This window comes from Lactuca serriola, chromosome 6, assembly GCF_051521515.1.
Source record: "Lactuca serriola cultivar US96UC23 chromosome 6, Lser_US96UC23_V15, whole genome shotgun sequence".
In the NCBI taxonomy this organism is placed as follows: Eukaryota; Viridiplantae; Streptophyta; class Magnoliopsida; order Asterales; family Asteraceae; genus Lactuca; species Lactuca serriola.
Window position 1 is genome coordinate 4,886,520 of NC_136413.1, and position 21,059 is coordinate 4,907,578.

The 21,059-nt window shown below is 38.3% G+C and overlaps 1 protein-coding gene across 1 annotated transcript; it reads left to right on the forward strand.

Annotated features, from left to right (window-relative positions):
- Window positions 1-3,838: 3,838 nt before the first annotated feature.
- On the forward strand, window positions 3,839-8,490 carry LOC145059073 (protein NRT1/ PTR FAMILY 6.3-like). Its single transcript, XM_079006941.1, has 5 exons — window positions 3,839-4,078; window positions 4,238-4,415; window positions 4,527-4,566; window positions 4,714-5,294; window positions 7,410-8,490. Exons 1-5 carry the CDS (start codon window positions 3,964-3,966, stop codon window positions 8,284-8,286), a joined length of 1,791 nt encoding a protein of 596 aa, XP_078863067.1. The 5' UTR covers window positions 3,839-3,963; the 3' UTR covers window positions 8,287-8,490.
- The last annotated feature ends 12,569 nt before the right edge of the window (window positions 8,491-21,059 follow it).

A 21,059-nucleotide genomic window follows, 5' to 3' on the forward strand; every position in this document is an offset into this window, starting at 1 on the left:
TCATACACGTCACCACATCATGTGCGGCGTGTGCCTCCTTGGTAGTCAACTGGAAAGCTCGGCTCCGAACCACTGGAGCCTCTGACTTGCCCTGCCGGCCATCAGTGATCCGCAGGGTCGCTAGGGCTAGCACTGCCGCTGCTTTCAATCTCGGGAAATCAACCTTTTGTGGCCCTTCTGATTGTAATGGAAGCAAATCAGGTCTGATGTTTGGAATGTGGGGGTAGGGGCAGCACAATCCATGCTAAAGTGCCCCATCTTGCCGTACTTGTAGCAGCCCGATGATCCCAATCTACAAGCTCCCTCATGCGACCTACCACATTTCCTGCAGCGGCTCTGGCCCAGCTGGCCCTTCGACCTAGTGTCGGATCCCTTGGATTTCTTCCCCGAAACCCTAGTAACCTGCTCCGTCTCCGCCTTCCTCTTCCTGAGGTGCTCTAAATCAATCTTCGTCTCCCTCGCCCTGGTAATCATGGAATCCAGGGTCGGGTATGTTGAGTAGCTGACATGCTTCCGGATATCAGCTCTCAACATATCATGATATCGGGTCTTCCGCACCTCCTCATCTCATGCATATTGAGGCACCAATAAGGCCCTCTCCAGAAACTTGGTGGTAATCTCCGCCACCGTCTCAGTAGTCTGTCTCATGTCAAGAAACTCCTTGGTCAGCTGCTGAAGCTCCACAACCGGCACAAACTCAGCCCTAAACCTGGTCACAAAGCCAGACTAGGCCATAACCTCAATGGCTGGGGCTCCCAAAGAATCACCAACTGACTTCCACCAATCTCTAGCCCTGTCCCTCAAACATCCTGCAGCGTACCGGACCTTAGACCCCTTAAGGCAGAAGCTCGTCAATTAGGCAGACTCCATGTCTGCAATCCATCTCCTGGCAACAATGGGGTCCTTCACCCTGTGGAAGTCCGGAGCACCACATCCCCTGAAGTCCTTAAAGGACAGTGTGGGCGCCCTTGACTGGCTAGACGCCCAGTCACTCTTAAACGCCCTGAGGCAATCCTCCATCAGCTCAATAATCCCCTCCTTGATCGACCCGAAAATCACCGGGTTCGACTAAATGATGCCTCTAGTGATCTTAGAAGCAATGAACTCACGTAGTCCCTCATCAACTGGCTCGACACCTGATCCTGATCCTGACCCTGAACCTCCTCCCCCGTGTCGCATAATCGTCACCATTCTGAAACAAAATACATAATTGTCAGGGTCATACATAACTTCGAGAGGTCTCACATACTACAAGTTCCCTGGTTCTATCTCAGCCCTCCTTGACTTAAGTACGGATCCTCTGCTTCCAGTAGTACGACCTCATACTACCTTCCACATTTATCTGTACTTTCCTCAAGGATTGCCTTGACTTTACCAAGTCCCTTCTACTACTACCGCTTTCTGCACTAATCTCATCCTAGGCTTACCATAAGGTAACTCTTCGACCTACTCTCCGCCATCAGCTGCATAAGGAATTCCTGCCACCTTTAGCTAACTAGCTTACGAATACCATTACATATCACTAAGACCAGATAATTTTTCGAATGAGAGGTCCTACCGTACAAGTCTACAACGTTTGGACTCAAATAAGAGCTGCGCAATAGAGCTAGACCTAACCTTCTGAAATTATTTAGTCCTCGTAATATGTAACTTAGTGTATCCTTTTACTAGTTAGCTAAAGATAACTAGAACTCTCAAAAGCACGAAGCAAGCAACATTCGAGCATTGGGTAACCATACCAAGCATATCCTATTCAGGCCATCATATTACTAACTACTTAGTTCTAGCATGTAACTCAATAAGCACATATAGCAGGCACATAAGGCATCTTCCTAGATCCTTAGCCCTAATCTAGCATGCAGTTCTCATAATCATAACATAACATAACATGTATGGGTATCTTGGGAAAAACTTACTTGAGCTCGGCCGGTTGCACGCATCACACACCCTGTTCTTTCTCAAAACCTTTTTATTTTAAATTTTAGAAAAAATATTTTCTTGTAAAAATCTTTTAAACCCCCGATTTAAGTCCAACACCGCCCCCCGCGCGCGCGGAGGTGCGTCCTTTATGCCATGACAACCTTCCAAGGTTCAAGATCTGAAGTCAACACTCTACATTACGCTATAAACCCGAATGTGACTTAGAAATGCCCCAAAAATGACAAGATTCAAGCCCTAAAGAAGATCTAACAAATGGGAAATCAAGGTTGAATCTTTTTACCTCAAACAAGCTGGAAATGCAACCAAGACTCTGGATCTACTGCCTTCTTCTTGAACCTCCAAGCCTTTCCTTCCTTCTCTAAGCTTCAAATCACACAAATGGCACCAAAATAGCTCAAGAGCACTCACAACTGATTAGGGTTTCGAGAATGGGGTATGAGGGTGATGGAGGCTGGAGTGGAGGCCTCTTAATGTGTTTAAATAGTTGTAAACCCTCAAATTTAGGATTTCATTCAGACAGGTCTACTCGTCGAGTCGGGGCTTCCGACTCGGCGAGTAGATTCTTCCACCCGCATCCAAATTAGCCTCCGCTCGACGAGTTGGGGCCTCCAACTCGTCGAGTCCCAGAGTAAAAGTGCAAAAATTCTTATTTAAAATACGTACCGGGAACCGGGCGTTACATAAAAATTGAAAAATAAAAAATTAAAATTTAGTGTTCAAATTGGAAAAAAAAAGCAAAATTTTGATATTTTTCTGATATATTTTTTCAACTTTGACACTTCAACATGCAATGTCAGCATGTCACGTCATCAAAACTGATATATCATCCTATCACATCATCAGGCAACCTGATTGACTGGTCAAATAGTCAGAATTGTAACAAATTGGAAAATAAAATGTCAAATTTAAGACAAAATATAATGCAATATCAAAATCGAATTATCGTATAAACTTAATGAAGTTTGTGAAATTTGCCCACAATTATTCCATATCACCTCCTATTACTCCCTTGTATTGTCGATTATAACACTTATCTAAACCCTTCGCATCATGGATTTTATATATGTAAGAAGTGTAATGCCTTGTACTTTTTTTTCCCTAAAATAAGGTTTTCCACCTATATATTGGACGTGTTCGTCAAAATTAGCTGGTAGCAGGTAGCGAGTAGCTTGTAACTTGTAGTTACATAAAGTAGTATTTGAATTTGGAACATTTTGTTTAAACTAAACGCCGGAATCTTGTAGTGTCGAACGAGACATTCTGTTCAAAACGGTTCGTTTTGTCAAACGCTAGAAATTCTCAAAAGCTATGTGCCAAACACGTCCATTGTGTTCTTGGCGTTTTGTTTTGCTTCCTATTATCATCATCATTCTAGTCAAATTACTATCCAAATGATATAGCTGAAGAAACCGAAACCATTCCTATCTGGAGTGTCGACGTCTATAAATATGTAATACTTTCTTTTATTAAAATCTACTTTCTCATTCGTTGAAAATTAATTATAAGAATTTTTTAGAACAAATTAATGTTAAAATTATTTGTTTTTCTATATATTATGAGTAATGCAAATAACAAATGGTATCGATTTGGATTAGGTTCTCTATATTATTGATATTGAATTGAATGAATATACATCGACCTGATATATATATATATATATATATATATATATATATATATATATATATATATATATATATATATATATATATATATATATATATATACATGAAGCGTTTTACAACTAATATTATGCCATAGAAATTAGAAAATTAATGCTGTCTATAAAAGGAATGGATATAATCAATAATAATATAATGCCATAAAAATGGATATCATCAATAATAAGATAATTAGATATAATCACACATCGATTGCTATAAAAGGCCCCTCGGTATTGCCTAAAATTTATGGAATATTAAGCATCTCATCCTCCCCAATATCTTTGATCTTTCCCCCCAACCTTCAAATCCTAAGCAGCATATACTAACATTGTATACAGAAGCAACCAAAATATATAATATGGCTCTCCCTGAATTACAGGTAGCAAAAACTCTAAGTGATGCTTGGGACTACAAGGGTCAGCCGGCTCACCGTGCCACCACCGGTGGCTGGATTAGTGCCGCCATGATTCTAGGTTCATCACCCTTCCTGTCCTATTCTGTATCCATGTCTTTCATTATAAACTCAGTTGATATTGTTTCCGAGCATCATTCTTGGTTTCCTGCTCCATTTCTTTGTTTTTACGATTATGATTAAGATTAAGATAATCTAAGATGAAGTATCGTCTATTCAGGAGTGGAAGCATGTGAAAGGTTAGCGACTTTAGGTATCGCTGTAAATTTGGTGACATATTTGACCGGGACGATGCATTTTGGAAATGCTAGCTCCGCCAATGATGTCACCAATTTTTTGGGTACCTCTTTCATGTTATGTCTTCTTGGAGGTTTTGTTGCTGACACTTTTCTTGGCCGGTAATTACTGAATCACATATATATCAACCAATTTATTCCTTAATTATATGAAGCTTTCATGAGTAAATGTAAATTTTTCTCATTTTATGTTACGGATGTGTTTAATTATAGGTACCTCACCATCGCCATATTCGCAGCAGTTCAAGCAACGGTAAGACTGACACATTTCATCCATTTAGATACTATGCAACAATATATAATATCATGTGTATATACATAAATGTAAACTGATTAAACTATGTCCACTATGTTTTCTCAGTCTGAACTCTTACTTGTTTTTGTAATGATTAATTAACAGGGTGTGACACTTTTAACCATCACAACCGCCATCCCTAGCCTTAAACCACCAAAATGCACCCCTGACAGCGGCAACTCATGTGCTAAGGCTACCGAGGTCCAGCTGACGTTTCTCTACCTTGCACTCTACCTGACAGCTCTGGGGACTGGTGGACTCAAATCAAGTGTTTCGGGTTTTGGGTCAGACCAGTTTGATGAGTCCGATAAAGGGGAAAAGACCCAAATGGTGGCTTTCTTCAGCTGGTTCTTCTTCTTCATAAGTATCGGGTCACTTGGGGCAGTTACTGTTCTTGTTTATATCCAGGACAATCTTGGTCGTCGTTGGGGGTATGGGATCGTGGCTTGTGTCATTGTTACGGGGTTGGTGATCTTCTTGTTGGGTACAAAAAGGTATCGGTTCAAGAAGCTTGTGGGTAGTCCTTTAACACAGATAGCTTCGGTTTTCGTGGGGGCATGGAAGAAGAGACACATGGAGCTTCCTTCGGATCCTTCCTTATTGTTCAACGTGGATGATATTGTAATTAACGAAGGAGCTGATAGCAAGAAAAGCAAGCAGAAGTTGCCACACAGCAAAGAATATCGGTGAGTCCTTTTCACTTTCTGTTTATTTGTCTTTATATCTAGATTTAGCTTCTGTTTTTAATAGATGATAAATTCCGCCGTGGTAAATTTTATTAATTTATTATTTATTGAAAAGGTTCATGAGACATGAGAATATGTGTGACCAATAGAAAGTAATTTCAACATTTGTTCTTGCATAAAAGAGATTATTCTAATTAATTTCCTTTTAGCATAAATAAAATATTATCCAAACTATATTTACAAGTTGGCCTTTGTTTTAGTTTTCTTTTTCGGTTGATTATTAAACTTTAGATGATAAAGAATCTTGACTTAACTTGATGCATTTTCTTATTAAAAGAATGTACGTATTATTAGATAAATCTAACATGCAATATATGAAACATAGTCGACTCTCATCTTCTCAATATGGTATGACTGAGTGTTTATGAAAAAATATATTATTAGTAGTTAATTATTTAGAATAAAGTTTATTTATGAAGTTAGCTTTTCTCAATTTTCAAACTAAAACAAGTATTTAACTTAGAATTTCAAACTTTTATTTAAACGATGACGTGCATAATTGAGCATGTGGAGATCATTATAAGAGTTAAGCTTATGATGGGTCCCATGTTTTGGCAATCAATTATGAAAATAATAGATTGAAAATATACTTTGAATAATATGGCCAATTGGCAATAAGATCCACGAATGATTGATCTTGTTCTTCAAATTTGCCAACAAAACTTGTGGGTGCCATCTTTTGTCCATAACTCAAGCAACTAGAATAATAAGCCAATCCTAGGCCACCATATTCCTTGTTATATATTTATACCAATAATTCTTGCTTGCCTACAAAATATACTAAAAAATCATTTACCAGTTTTGTTTTAGCATGGATTTTATTTACTTAAGATATTATTTGTTCTACTTCATAAAAAATATAGTATAACTTAATGAAAAAAAGTAATTTATTGTTGGTTAAATGCTTAATAATTAGATTCAAAGTTTATGAGGTTTGAAAACAAAAACAAAAAGCTAAAAGCAAGTATATACAGAAAGGTAAAAGCTAACTATTTCAGTTTGTTTGTTTATGTTTTTTTTAATAATTTTATATCATAATTAAAAGTATAATAACTTGGAATCCTACAGATTATCTAAAGACCCAAAAAGATTCCTTATATTGTTTCACATTTTCAATGATTTTGAAACCACGCACTTTGTGGTTGTCTGCATCTTTCAACACTGTTAGGCGTCAATGCCAATTATTTAAGGAGAAACATTAATGCTCTTGATATATCACTTTCTACTACTTTATCATGCACCGACTGCATAACCCTTCGATAAAAAAAAATATACTCTAATTAGTAATTACCATTCATAATATTTCTTAATTTTACCTACCATCGCAATTGGTGTCCATCGAAAAGAAAACTTACCTTGGAAAACAGAAACCCAAATATCTGTCAATCTTTCTTGGATATATTGTAAAAGTTACGATTATTATATTGTGTTATTATATATGATATGATTTATGATGAGTATCTTAATCATTTAAGTTTTAGATTTTTTTAAACATACATGTGCATGCATCTGTCTTGATTGTGCTATAGATAACCAATAGTGCACCATCAAGATCACGAGGTTCTGATCGAACGTACAGTCTGTCTTCAATCAATCTTGATGCTAGTTGTATAATGTGAAAACCAAGTTTTCTGTCTTGTAACCCTAACCCTAGCCAAAGTCTTGTAGATATTCACACCCTTTTGTCTCCTATCGGTGAAACAAGGCCAACTTGGATTTAGACTCAGAAAAAGACGTCTAAAGAAAGAATAAAAGTTAATCAATCATGCACTAAAAAGACAACCATCAGCAACACACGGATATGGAACTCCAACAGCCGATGACAAAACTTCTATTGATCGTATTAGTTATACAAAAAAAAATATTACATCCATATTTGCTAAACACGTCTTAATGAGAGTTGATCAGGATATATATACACTAAAAAAGAGATTTAGACAATCGTGTGATGCATCCTGACTATAAAAATAAAGTACTATAGTTAGAGACAGTTGGCTTTCACTTGACCATATATATTCTTTTTATTGTTATTGATTGATCTATTATTTTTGGCAGTTTCCTTGACAAGGCAGCAATTAAAGATGGAGAAAGATCATTCGAATCACTAGCTACAGTCGACAAATGGAATCTTTCAACTTTAACTGATGTCGAGGAAGTGAAAATGGTGATCAGAATGTTACCAACTTGGGCTACCACAATACTATTTTGGACAGTTTATGCGCAAATGACCACACTCTCAGTGTCACAAGCTACCACAATGAATAGACACATCGGAAACTCTTTTCAGATCCCTGCCGCTTCCCTTACAGTTTTCTTTGTAGGAAGCATTCTTTTAACGGTGCCAATCTATGATCGAATCATTGTTCCAATTGCCAAACGGTATCTCAAACACCCACAAGGGCTAAGCCCTCTACAGCGTATAGGAATAGGACTAGTCCTATCCATCTTAGCCATGGTTGCAGCTGCTATATGCGAGATCAAACGACTACGAGTTGCTAGGTCTCATGGCATAGTAGATGATCCCTCTAAGGTGGTCCCAATAACAGTCTTTATGTTGGCTCCGCAGTTTGTATTAGTGGGTGCAGGTGAGGCGTTTACTTACATAGGACAGCTTGACTTCTTCTTAAGGGAGTGCCCAAAAGGGATGAAAACAATGAGCACTGGATTGTTTCTAAGCACATTATCGTTAGGGTTCTTCTTTAGCTCTATTTTGGTGACAATAGTTCACAAGATTACAGGAGACAAGAAGCCATGGATAGCTGATAACTTGAACCAGGGGAGGCTTTACAACTTCTATTGGTTACTTGCAATTTTAAGCCTTGTGAACTTTGGGATATTTCTGGTTGTGGCAAAAGGTTATGTCTACAAGGAGCGTAGGCTTGCTGAAGAAGGCATCGAGTTGGAAGAGGATGACTTTGTAGGCCATGCATAAATTTGGAGTTATTTTTTGTTTAGATTTCCCTTTTGATGTAAAATTCTGATTGCTATTTCTCCCTCTTTGTTGTTATGCCATGTTTGGTCCTAACTTTTTGTGAAAAGAAATAAGGGACAACAATGGAAATGTAAAAAAAGGAAGGCCATTTTTGTTGTTCATATGAAAAAAGGAGGCTTTGACGAATAAATGGGTGTTCAAATCTTTTTCGGTCTTTGTGGTTTGCTTGCTTATAACTATTTTTCTTAATTTCAACTCATACCACGATGTAGAGTATTAAATGTGTTGGTGCATAATGCAGCCTTTGTAAAATTGTAATATTTCACTTTGATGTGTATTAGACTATGCTTACTTCCCATTTTTATGCAACATTTTTTTATTGCTGGTTCTTGTTTACTATTTTATGTGAATTCCAAAAAATATTATCTACTAGTGAGTTATTACTTAGTTATAACACCTTAAAGCATCTACAATGGAATGTCACATCATTTTTTATATTCTATATGATTTTATCAATTTTTTATTAAAATATATTGAACTCTATAAAATTCATTGGAAAATTACAAAAACTAACTTAGAGTATATATTTAAGATTAAAAACTTTACTTTTATCTATTGAAAAGTTCAGTGGTCACTAAACTCCAAAAAATGTCAAAGTGACATCGGTAGAATTTAATGTATTGAATGACAACTATATTTGTCATCTCATTAACTCTCACATAAAACTCACCATTTTAGATAACCTAATAATTAGTTAGCAAAGTTTCCTAATTAATTATTATGCATTAGTACTTTTCTTGGATTAAGTGTAGATGCAAAATTCTCAAAACTTGATTGGTTTATGTCTTCTATATCAAACTTCTCTTATGATTCGACTTGAGCATCTCGCATTAGTCTTTTTTTTTAATGCTAATCTTTTGTTTGTCGTTCAAAAAAAACTATTATGTTTTATAGAGAATGCTTTGGGTGATGGTCTGATGGGTATCCAATAACTATCACCCCTCCCTTCGGTGAAATAATAATCAGCGCACACATAACTTTTGTTCTTTCTTCTCATTCTTTACCTTTCTTCCCTAGACACATGGAAATAGTTTTCACTAGCTAGTATGCCTCTCATACCTCGCCTTTTGGTACAACTACTGATGCACAAGGTACAATATGAAGAAGGCGAAAAGGGAGACGAGGCTCGGGGAGATCTTCTCGTAAATGGATTTATCCCTTAAGTAACAGGACATATGGGGCGATGTTAGCATCCTCATCACCTTCACGCTCGATATTGTCCACCCTTAGGACAATGTTTGTAAGGCTACATATAAGGCTCTTAGATGTCATTATTTTTCAATCAAATCTTTCAGAAGCCTCTTTCCTATATATATTACCTTGGTGATTACATCATTCTTGTAACCTCCCTCCACAGTCGATTTTACAAGAATAAATAAGAGTTCCCTTCTGGTTTTTCCAAGAGTGTTTTCACCCAAGTTTTTTTTTCTATTCGTGGTTTTATGTGTTGGGTTAAGATGCACCCTCGAGAAATACAACGACAATGATATAGATAAGTTTGCTAAGAAAATTAAACAGGAACAATGTAACACCCCTCGCATGGGCCTATTTGAATTGCCTTTAATTAAATCTTTCAAAATAGTTTTAAACTTGTAGTTTGCAGGAAAAACGATTTCCAAAGTTTAATTCTATATTTTACAAAGTTCAAACACGGATAACAGTCTCATTTAAAATTTTCCAAAACCATTTAGGGGTTTAATACAACATATCATGCAAGAGTGCTAAAACAGATATCAAAATAATGGTTTAAGAAGATATTACAAATCAAAGGTCTTTTAAATATCCAAAGCTTATGAGTCTCCTAAGCTTCTACCAATGTCTACTAACTTGAAACAATTTATCAATAAGTAGGTTAGGCTATAGGGAAGCCTAATGAGTACAATCTCAGGGTCAGACGTTATGGACGGTGTATGAATGAATATTGCGGTGCATATACCAATGTACAAACTCGTACTTTCTAAAAAACAACAAATCAACATCAAAGGTTAGCGTGGGGGTAAAATTAGTTATAAGACAAAGTACATTATCAATTGTGACAATTCCCAAATAAACTTCATTGTCAAGTATCTAATACCAAGTGTATAACGTCCCAAAAATTCATTGTAAATTTTTCATTTTTCAAACCATAAACAATACAACAATTTGTTCCAAAACCAGCCAAAGTAATTACATCAGAACAAAAGTTATAAAAAGCTAATGTGGAAAACGTCGGGGGATGATGTGCATTCACCCCAGGCCCGTCCCTTTCGTATAAGAAGTACCAAAAACCAAGAACATAAAGTCGTAAGCACAAAGCTTAGTGAGTTCCCTAAAATAAAAAATACCATACATACAATAGAGATTGTTATGTGCCAACCATAGTCTTGTCATTATGTCATGATTCGTATCATGGTCGCTCCTTGTCAGGCTTGGGAGCCAAAACCGTAAGTCTTACAAACAAGTGTCAAGAGGCACCTTGTAACAACGTGAAAATTTAAAACAATTTTTCTTTCATTTTTCAACCATAACATATCTCATATAAATCATTTCAAAACACAACTGTATCAAATGTTATCACGGTAAAACATATCCCAGAATCTCAAGTACAAAATCCTCTGTCAATGTGTACTAATCACGTCGGCGTCTTCCCGCGATCCTCGCTAATACCTGAAACACATATCACATAACATGGTAAGCATAATTGCTTATTGAGTTCCCCAAAATACTACATACAACACATAAGCTACTCGAGGATATAGCTCTATGAGACCTTCCGGTCAATGTGTCTCAGGGGCCTTCCGGTCTCACAATCTGAGTAGACCTTACAGTCCTACTCTGTCGGCCTTCAGGACCATACCATATTGACCTTCCGGTCCATCCACTGCAGGCCTTTCGGTCCATACCCTGTTGACCTTCCGGTCCATACCATACTACTCATAACATACATAACATATACATATCACATGGAAACATATATCACATACTCGTCATAGAACATACGACCTTCCAGTCACATATAATTACCATTCAAGGTAAGGTAGATTGAGAAGACTCACCTCGTATGATGTCTAGTATACTCTCGTTCTCGATATCCCCGATCTAGCCTCCTCCTATCAAAATGATAATATCTCTAATCAATACTCTCTTTATGTTCTCATCTCTTAAGAATGGGTAGAAGACCATTCTACCCCTCCATGACCTCTCTTGAATCAGTTTGACCAAAACCCTAAGGTCAACGGAAGTCAGCTCCAGTCAACGGTCCAACTTTGACCAGACTCGTCGAGTGCACTTGGGTGACTCGGCGAGTCCATGTGTGTCCTCTGAATCCCCCTAAGGCCTCACTCAACTCGTCAAGTTACCCTTTCACTCGACGGGTTAACACTGATCACGAATCGCGGGCAACCCGATCCAACTCGTCGGGTCCTCTCATGAACCCAACGAGTTTCCTCCATGGCAATACTCAATTGACCTTCTGAGGTCCGATCTCTTTCTCTAACTTATAGATCTGACCTTCTAGCACCCAAAAGTCACGTAAAGGTTCAATCTTTATGTCCATGCACCACACATCTAGCTCTATTTGATAAAATAACCCTCACAATGGTGTCGTAGGCTCAATACTCTTATGTGACTGCATAAAGCTAGGTTGTTGGGACTCTTTGGACCTCTCAAGATCTAATGTCTATACCACAAAAGGACTCCACATACTCCATAACTCAAGTAAAAAAGGGGCAAGGAAACCCGAGATTTATGAGATCCACTATATACACGAAAATAGGCATGAATTCATACCTCAAACAACAACCTTTGATGAAGTGATAGTAGATCTGAGCTCCCCAATTAGCCTAGCTTGAATCCCTTCATTCCTTCTTGCAAGAATGCACTAATGGTGATGAAATTAGCTCCTTCCCTCACTCTCTATGCTCTCTGGTTCGTTTAGGGTTTCTCAAGGGTGTGTGGCCGCAAATGAAGGCCATAAGGACCCTTAAATAGGGCGCAGGCCCAAAGATTTAGGGTTTTTGTCCACGGAGAGGACTCGTCGAGTCGACTTGCCGACTCGTCGAGTCCATTCATTAATCCGAGTCATCAGTCGTGATCCTACTCGACGAGTTTAGGTGTCAACTCGTCGAGTCCCTCTTCTTAACTCAAAAATAAATACTTAAATTATGATACCTGGAAATCCGGATGTTACACACCTCTTGATCTTCCATGAAAGTATCACAAAAAAAAACTAGCATACTATATACAACTGCCAGGATCCAGTCCCTGGTCTTGCATATAATTTGTTGGGAGCCACCTTTAGGTCTTTCATACAAATGTTAAGGGCCACCTCATGATCTTCCTATATAACATAAAGCAATGGGCAGACATTGGTTCCTTCGACCCCTATGTATAGTGAGGAGAGTCATCTGAATCACAATGCTGACTAAAACCTCATGCAACGCCACACTGACTACAGCCAACAGCTCTTACCGCCAAAATATGGGTGTTAAACACCTCCTAACAATCCACACAAGGCAAACCCTAAGTCTACCTTCTAAAAACATAGATTGACCAAAAGTCAATGACCAGAGTTGATTTTAGGCAATTGTCATGTCGTGGCCTTCCTTAGCCCCGTCATGGCCTTCACTTAACCAAACATACATGAAATTCCATGGCGCCACATCGTGGCGACCTATGGCCATGCTATGGGCACTAGGTTTCTAGCAACTTCATGGATTAAGCTACTTTCTTCAATTCCAAGAGCTCCAAAGCTCAGATCTAGTCCATAGTATGGTCTAAATGGATAAAGTTTCCAACTTTATCCACTAAGACATGTAAAGAGATAAAGATCTCTAACCCTAGGTCGAAAACCCGTGACATCTTAACCAATAAGCTCTTAATCCGAAAAGTTCTTAACCCAACCACTCCATAAGGGTTTCTAATGATGGATTTATCATAAAGGTGGAAGCTTTATAGACATATATGTCCAATACATGTCTAAGATCCTTCTCGGGTCAAAATATGAACTCTAAAGGCCAAAACTTAGGCAAATGATAAGAACATCCATCAAAAACTAGATCCATAACATATAATACTATTGAGACTCAGGAGAGTCATAAAGTTGCCAACTTTATGAGTTCCTTCCCTCCAAGCTTTATAAAACATGAAGAACATGGGATAATATTCAAGATCTAACTACCAAATGACATAAAGAAAGGAACTTGGACACTTACAAAGGTACAGAGATAATATGAGGTGATGATAATGCTGATTCCTTGCAAACTCCACCAAAAGATCACCTTTTTCTTCTTCTTCTCTTCACTAAGCCAAGAAAACTCTCAAATAGACCAAGAATCAAGAAATGGATGAAGGCTAGGGTTTTCTGAGGTGAAAGGGGACTTGGAGGCTGATAATGAGCCCTATAATGGGTTTATAAGGGGTTAAACATGAAGGGAACCCTAAATGAGTCATGGGCTTGGGCCTGATTAGCTACTACGCGGTAGCCTTCCTTGGCCATGTCGTGGTGGCCCAAACATATGTGATCCGCTTAACCATTGCCACGTCGTAGAATACTAGTACCCCGAACGATTCGGTTAATTCTTCCATAACCCCACTTAAATTAGATTTCGTCCTTGCAATCACTTATCACCACATTCCAAGCACCCCGAACGATTCAGTTAATTCTTCTAGAACCCCGATAAAATTAGATTTCGTCCTTGCAATCACTTACCACCATATTCCAAGTACCCCGAACGATTTAGTTAATTCTTCCAGAACCCCGATAAAATTCGACTCTGACATACAATGGCCCTCCAGTATTAAATAATCAAACCCAACCTTAGCAGGACTCACACACTGACGACGAACGAATCCTTTCCCCACTAATCTTAACCAATGAAGAATAACCATCATTACTCAGCTCAAATCCAGAAATCCAATATCTTTTTGTGAGTTCCCGACATATAAAACCATTCTTAATCAATGCCAATGCGACTCTACTTCAAAACCTAAACCGAATGAAAATCCTTCTGACACTGAATTACTTGTTGATTCTACTGAGAAACAAAATCCCCGACCATTAATCGTTGTCAAAAACCTTTCACTTGAAAACAAAGACGGCTCCCAACATGAGTCTCAATCATTGGTACCAAGCCAGGCTCATCTTGTTGATCCATAATCATATTTCAAATCTAACCTAGACCTCCTTGGCCTTGTACTTACCTTCCAATTTAACCAAAATATTAGAGTCCCAACCAGTTGTTGAGACTGAGAGCCTCACAAACATACACACCACATGACTCTGAACGAGGGTCTATCTGGCAAGATCTATACTAGCCTACTTAATGGCTCCAACAGCCTTCCTAATCCAACCAGGGATAACATAACCAACCATTACACTGATGCAACATAATCTACTTTGCTTTAAATGAATGTTACTCGCCCAATTGTAGTCTTACATCACAACCGGTCCCAAACGACCTCAACCTTCCTCAATCCCATGAATGTTGTGGCATTCCCACTATCTCACTACCCGACCTACCATGGTCTAATCCCACCTAAAGGAAACGACGAGCATGATCATATTTCCTCAACATCCTTGCAACTGCTCATGTATCGGGTGAATGCTATGGGCCACCCCGTAGTCTTATAACACTACAACACTACCTGCCAATCTAGAGAATGTTATGGCCACCCCACAGTCTTACAACACTCTTACCGCCACCTGCCATCCTAATGAACGATACAGCTACCCTGTAGTCTAACAACACTTCTACCACTACCTGCCACCCTAGTGAATGCTACGATCACCCCACAATCTTACAACACTCCCACTAAAGCCTATCAATATGTAACATCCCAAAATCACAATAAAAAATTTCATTTTCAAATCAAAAGAAACCATTGTTTTCAAACAAAACCCATAACAAAACCAATTATAAAGTACAAATATCCACGATCAATGTATCATAAATCTCCAACAACATGTCATGAAAGGACATGTACGATCACGCCTTCGCCTTGCCATGATCATCTAAACTACCGGAAAAAATAAATTGAATCTTTAAGCCAAAGCTTTGTTAGTTCTCCCAAAGTACCACACAGAACATATATAACATATACAATCATGAATGCTAGGTCCAATCAATCATCAGAATGGAATACCTTCAGGTTCATAGCCATCGGGATGGATTACCCATGGCCCAATAAGTCATTGGACTGCAATGCCACAATACAACATGTCCAATCAGTCATCGAACTCGTATACCTTCGGGTCCAGAACCATCGGGGTGGATTACCCTCGATTTTTTGGCTCACACACATAACAAGAAAGCCTTAACCCCAAGCCACATTATGTCGACATATGCAATAGATAACACTATAAACAAGCAACAGGCAACAATCAAATCTATATATCACTACTACATATCACATCCTATATACCATGATACAGATCTAACTGATCACTACAACATAACAACATCCTATATATCAAGATACAGATCTAACAGATCCCTATATCATAACAACATCCAATATACCAAGATACATAACCTAGGGGGCAAACATTGGTGCCTTAGACCCATAAGTACAGTGAGTAAAACTCACCTCTCAATCCGGAAAGATAGTTGAACAAGACACTACTCTGAATATCAGCTCTACAAGTCACCTATACATCAAATAGTGACCAAAATCAACTATAACTCAAAATACCCAAAATACCCTTAGGCCAAACTTGGTTAAATCCTAATCAAAGTCTAAAGTCAAAGAAGTAAATCGAGTCCACTCAAATGAGTACGCCTAGCGTACTAAACTTGTACGCACAGCATACTAGGAGCTTGACCAAAAAGTGGGTTGTTGACCACGTACGCACAATGTACTCTAGCGTATGCCCAACGTATGTGCCAGCCAACTTCTCATTCTATTAAGAGCTTAAACCCTTAATCCCTTTCGTCTAAAACCTAGATCTAGTCCTAAGAAAACCTCTTAAGTCATAAAGTTTCCCACTTTATGACTTTGCATGGCTAGGAAGTGCTCAATACTAAAAACTCTAACTTCTTAACTCATTAAGACATTACAATGCATGCATGGAAGAAAACTAATGACCAAGATTGCATTTTTATGACCTTAGACACTCCAAAACGTCTGGAAGGACAATTCATTTGGGTCCAGAGCATGCAATACTCAAGAAGATCATTGAGTGGGGACAAAAGCCCATAATAACATCACAAAAGTTAGATCTAACTAAATAAGCATCAAGGTATAAACTTTATACCTTATGGAGATGTAGGAAGGTGCAAAACTTCCATTTCCAAGGTTGCTTCAAGCTTCCAAGATATTCTCCTTTCCTTCTCCTTCCTTTATGAACACCAAAAGACACTAATGGCTCAAGGATGCTAAAAAAATGGATTAGGGTTAGCTAGGGTCGAATATGGAGGTGGGGGCTGAAGAATGAAGAGGTATCAATTATTTGAGGACGTTTAAATAGTGCCTAAACCCTAAAAATTATGGTTTGACCCCTAACCACGTACGCCCAACGTACGCATGCAATCTCCACTTTTCATTATAATGCCATTTGGGACCAATTTGCAACCAATTCTCATACCAAGGACCAAAATGTAAAATACCTATAAATAGAGATGTTACAATTCTCCTTACTTGAATTAGACTTAGTACTCGAAGTAAGATGTTGTGAATAGCTTAGGGTAATGATCTCGCATCTTTGTCTCGGGTTCCTAAGTCTATTCGGAACCCTTCCATTATTGCCACTGGACCTTGGCCAAAGATACCAACTTGTTGGGCAAGGCTTTCGTCTTCTTATCCAAGATCGCTACTGGTCTCTCAGCACAATTCAGGTAATCATCAACTTCAATATCGTCCATGGGAAGAACCGTTCAGTCATCAGACACACACGTCAAAAGCTGATAAACATGTAAGGTGTTGTGAATCAAATTGAGCTTCTCAGGCAAATCCAACGGATAAGCTACCCTGCCAACCCTGGAAATCACTCGAAACGGACCAATATATCGGGGTCCTAACTTTCCCTTCTTCCTGAAGCATATTACACCCTTTTAGGGAGATACCTTCAGTAGAAACATATCGATGACTTGGAACTCTAACTCCAATCGGCGCTTGTCGACATAACTCTTCTTCCAGCTCTGAGCTATTTGCAACCTCTATCCGATCTGCTGAATAATCTCTATTGTCTAAAGGACTACTTCAGTCCTTCCCATAACCCTATGAATAACCTCTCCCCATCAAATCGGGGTACGACACTTCCTCCCATAGAGGAGCTTGAATGGCGGCACACTAATAATGGAGTGATAGTTGTGTTGTAAGAAAGCTTAGCCACAGGAAGGTATTAGTCCCAGCACCCACTGAAATCTATGACACAGGCCTTAAACATATCTGCAAGTGTATGAATGGCCCTCTCGCTCTGGTCATTAGTCTACGGATGATAAGCAATGCTAAAATGCAACCTCGTACCCAGTTCCTCGTGGAACCTCTACAAAAACCGCGAAGTGAACCGAACATCCCGGTCTGAAACAATAGAAACTGGAATAGCATGATGGGCGATGATCTCATATACATACACATCATCCAATTTCTCGGTTGAGGAACTCTCTCAAATAGCTAAGAAGTGGGCACTCTTGGTCAGACACCCCACTATTAGTATTACTCAAATTGCATCAAAACCCTTAGCCGTCTGAGGTAGCTTGGTGATGAAATCCATGGTGATATGTTCCCATTTCCACAAGGGGCCCTCTAAAGGCTGAAGCTTTACATGCATCTTCTGGTGCTTGGCCTTGACCATCCGACAGTTCAAGCACCTCTCAACATACCAGGATATCTCCCTCTTCATTCACACCCACCAGTAGCTAAGTCGTAAATCCTGATACATCATGGTGGCTCCATGGTGTATCAAAAATATGGACTTATGTGCCTCCTCCAACATAGTCTGTTTGATCCCACCAAAATCCAATGTAGAAACCCGACCACACTGGGTGAACAATCCATGACTGTAAGTGAAAAACCTGTCAATATCACCCCTGATCCTCTCATTTTTTCAATGATCCTTCTTAACTCCCTCGAACTGCGCCTTCCTAATCAAATCCATAAGTGGAGAATCAATCGAAATCCTCATACATAAACTCCCAACCGAGGAACTAGCTGATTTGCGGCTCAAAGCATCAGTGACCACATTCGCTTTTCGCGGGTGGTACAGAATCTCGCAGTCATCATCCTTAACTACGTTAAGCCATCTATATTGTCTCATGTTCAGATTCGTCTTATCCATGAGATATCTCAAACTCTTGTGATCCATGTAGATAGTACACCAAACCCCATACAAATAAGGCCGCCAAATCATGAGAGCAAATACCACTGATCCCAACTCCAAATCATGAGTCGGATTCTGAACCTCATGCGGTTTCATCTACCAAGAAGCATAAGCAATAACCCTCCCCCGCTACATAATAACTTCCCCTAGTCCGATGATGGATGCACAAAATACGTCAAAATCCTCAAAACCATCGGGAAGGGTCAACACTGGGGCCTCGCGTTACTTCTGCCTCAACCTCTCGAATGCAACATGCTACTCAGGGCCCTAATCGAAATCCACACCCTTCCTAGTCAAACGAGTCAGAGGTACTACAACCTCAATCTTGGCTGGGTTGACCAAAATCTTGTTTTGGTTAACGAGGTGTCCCAATAATTGGACCTCCCGTAACCAAAACTCACACTTTAAGAACTTGGCATAAAGTCGTTCCCACCTCAAAACCTAGAAATCCTGCATTATGTCTTTGTGATTTATGATGTGTATTATTCTGAGCTTAATGAGTTAGGACTGGAGGGTTCATCCCAGTTGTGGGACCGGAGGGTTCCACTGAGCCACATTGACCGGAGGGTCTTATCTAAGTATAGCCATGAGAGGCTAATGATCTATGTGTGGTATTTTAGGGAGCTCACTAAGATTCGTGCTTACCGTGTTATGTGTTATGTGTTTCAGGTACTTCTCAGGATCCCGGGAAGGCGCCGACTTGATTATACACACGAGGCGGAGTTAAATTTTGAGGATCCTGGTTATGTTTAAAACATTTTTCTGAATATGTGTTTTGAAAACATTATCATTTGGGGGGTTTTAAGAACTATGTTATGAGAATTATGTGATTTTTAAAATGAAATTTTTGTTTGAAAATTTACGGTGTTACAAATATGCAAATGTAACTTACAAATATGAAAAAATAATGTGTTAGGATGTTAGAGATCAAACACTAGCAAAAGCTTCAAAGTTTCCTATTTCCAATGCTCTTTGGTAGTGCGGCTTGTCCAAATGACTTGAAACCCTAAAATAAGGCTAAAATGAAAAACACCAAGAAAGCAGTTATGTGCAAGTTTGAGTTAATTTATATAGTATAAATTATAACTGAATTGGTGATTATTTTATAAGATGAATTGCTACAATTTTGAGTTAATTTAGTAATGTGTTTCATTTTGAATGTTTAGAACCCACTTTCCGAATATTAATTTACTTAAACCTCCTCCACATTAGGTCATACTCTTGCAAGTAAGTAGTGATTAAGACTAACATGGAGTATTAGTAGAATGTACATGGTGATGGGACATAGCATGGAGATTGCAACTAACACTCATGAATACTTTATTAAGATGTACGTATTTGAACAACCCGTACTTAGAGATTACTTAATGGATAAAATCACAAGTAATTCTAAAATGATAACATCTCTTATTCTTCAAATTGAAATACATGATGTTTTTACTTTACAAATATGTTATACATTGATCTTCTCTAACGCTATCCGTAACCGGTAGTAATAAAGGATATGTCCATATATGACATGATGATTAGATGAAACCATGTAGTCAATATTTATTTGTTCCTTCTTCTCTAACATGATAAGAGATATCCTTTGATTTTGTGTGACATCTAAAGTGCTTGGCTGAGCCCTGATTGAAATTGATGTGCTCAACTTAATAATCTGATGTAGTCATCATAAATATTTATCATAAAACATAATATTGAACATTGATATTGACCATTATCCGAGTATCAAGTTCATAGATATATCTTGTAAAACAAAGGAATAGTTGATTACTCATCTAAGGGTTGAATCTTGATATGATCTGAGTTCGGTAGTTGCATTGGATGACATACTATATGTTGATTATTTGAGAAGTATTAGACGTCATATAGTTGATGACTTGTCTGAGTGGAATACTATTAGAAAGAGTGTCCAATATGATAATTATTGGTAATATTTCTAATAGTAGTGGAGTCTATTTGGGTAGCACTTAATACCCAGTTAAGCAATTAAAAGACATAAAGAATTTAGGAGAAATTAGTTTATTAATTTGTCATGTTATGATAAATTAATTAAAAACTATTTTGGAATTAATTAGGAGTAAATTAATTAGAGTGACTAAATATTAATTGATTAAAAGTTTTAATTAATTGGAACATTCAAGAAAGATAGAATAGGGTTGGATGAATTTGGATAAGCCCTATCAGAGTTTCGGAGTTGCTTTGGGACCAAGCAACTGGAAGTCTATAAATAGGGAGCTAGGGATCAAACCCTAGATGCTCATTTTCTACCTCCAAAATTCAGATCTCATCTTCCCTTCCACTCATAGGACGAAAATCATAACCCTTCTAGGGTTTTGGAGTTTTGGATCTTGCCTCCTCTCTCCTAGGGTTTTAGAGTTTTTCTCTCTTAATATTCTTGGGTGCGATACTA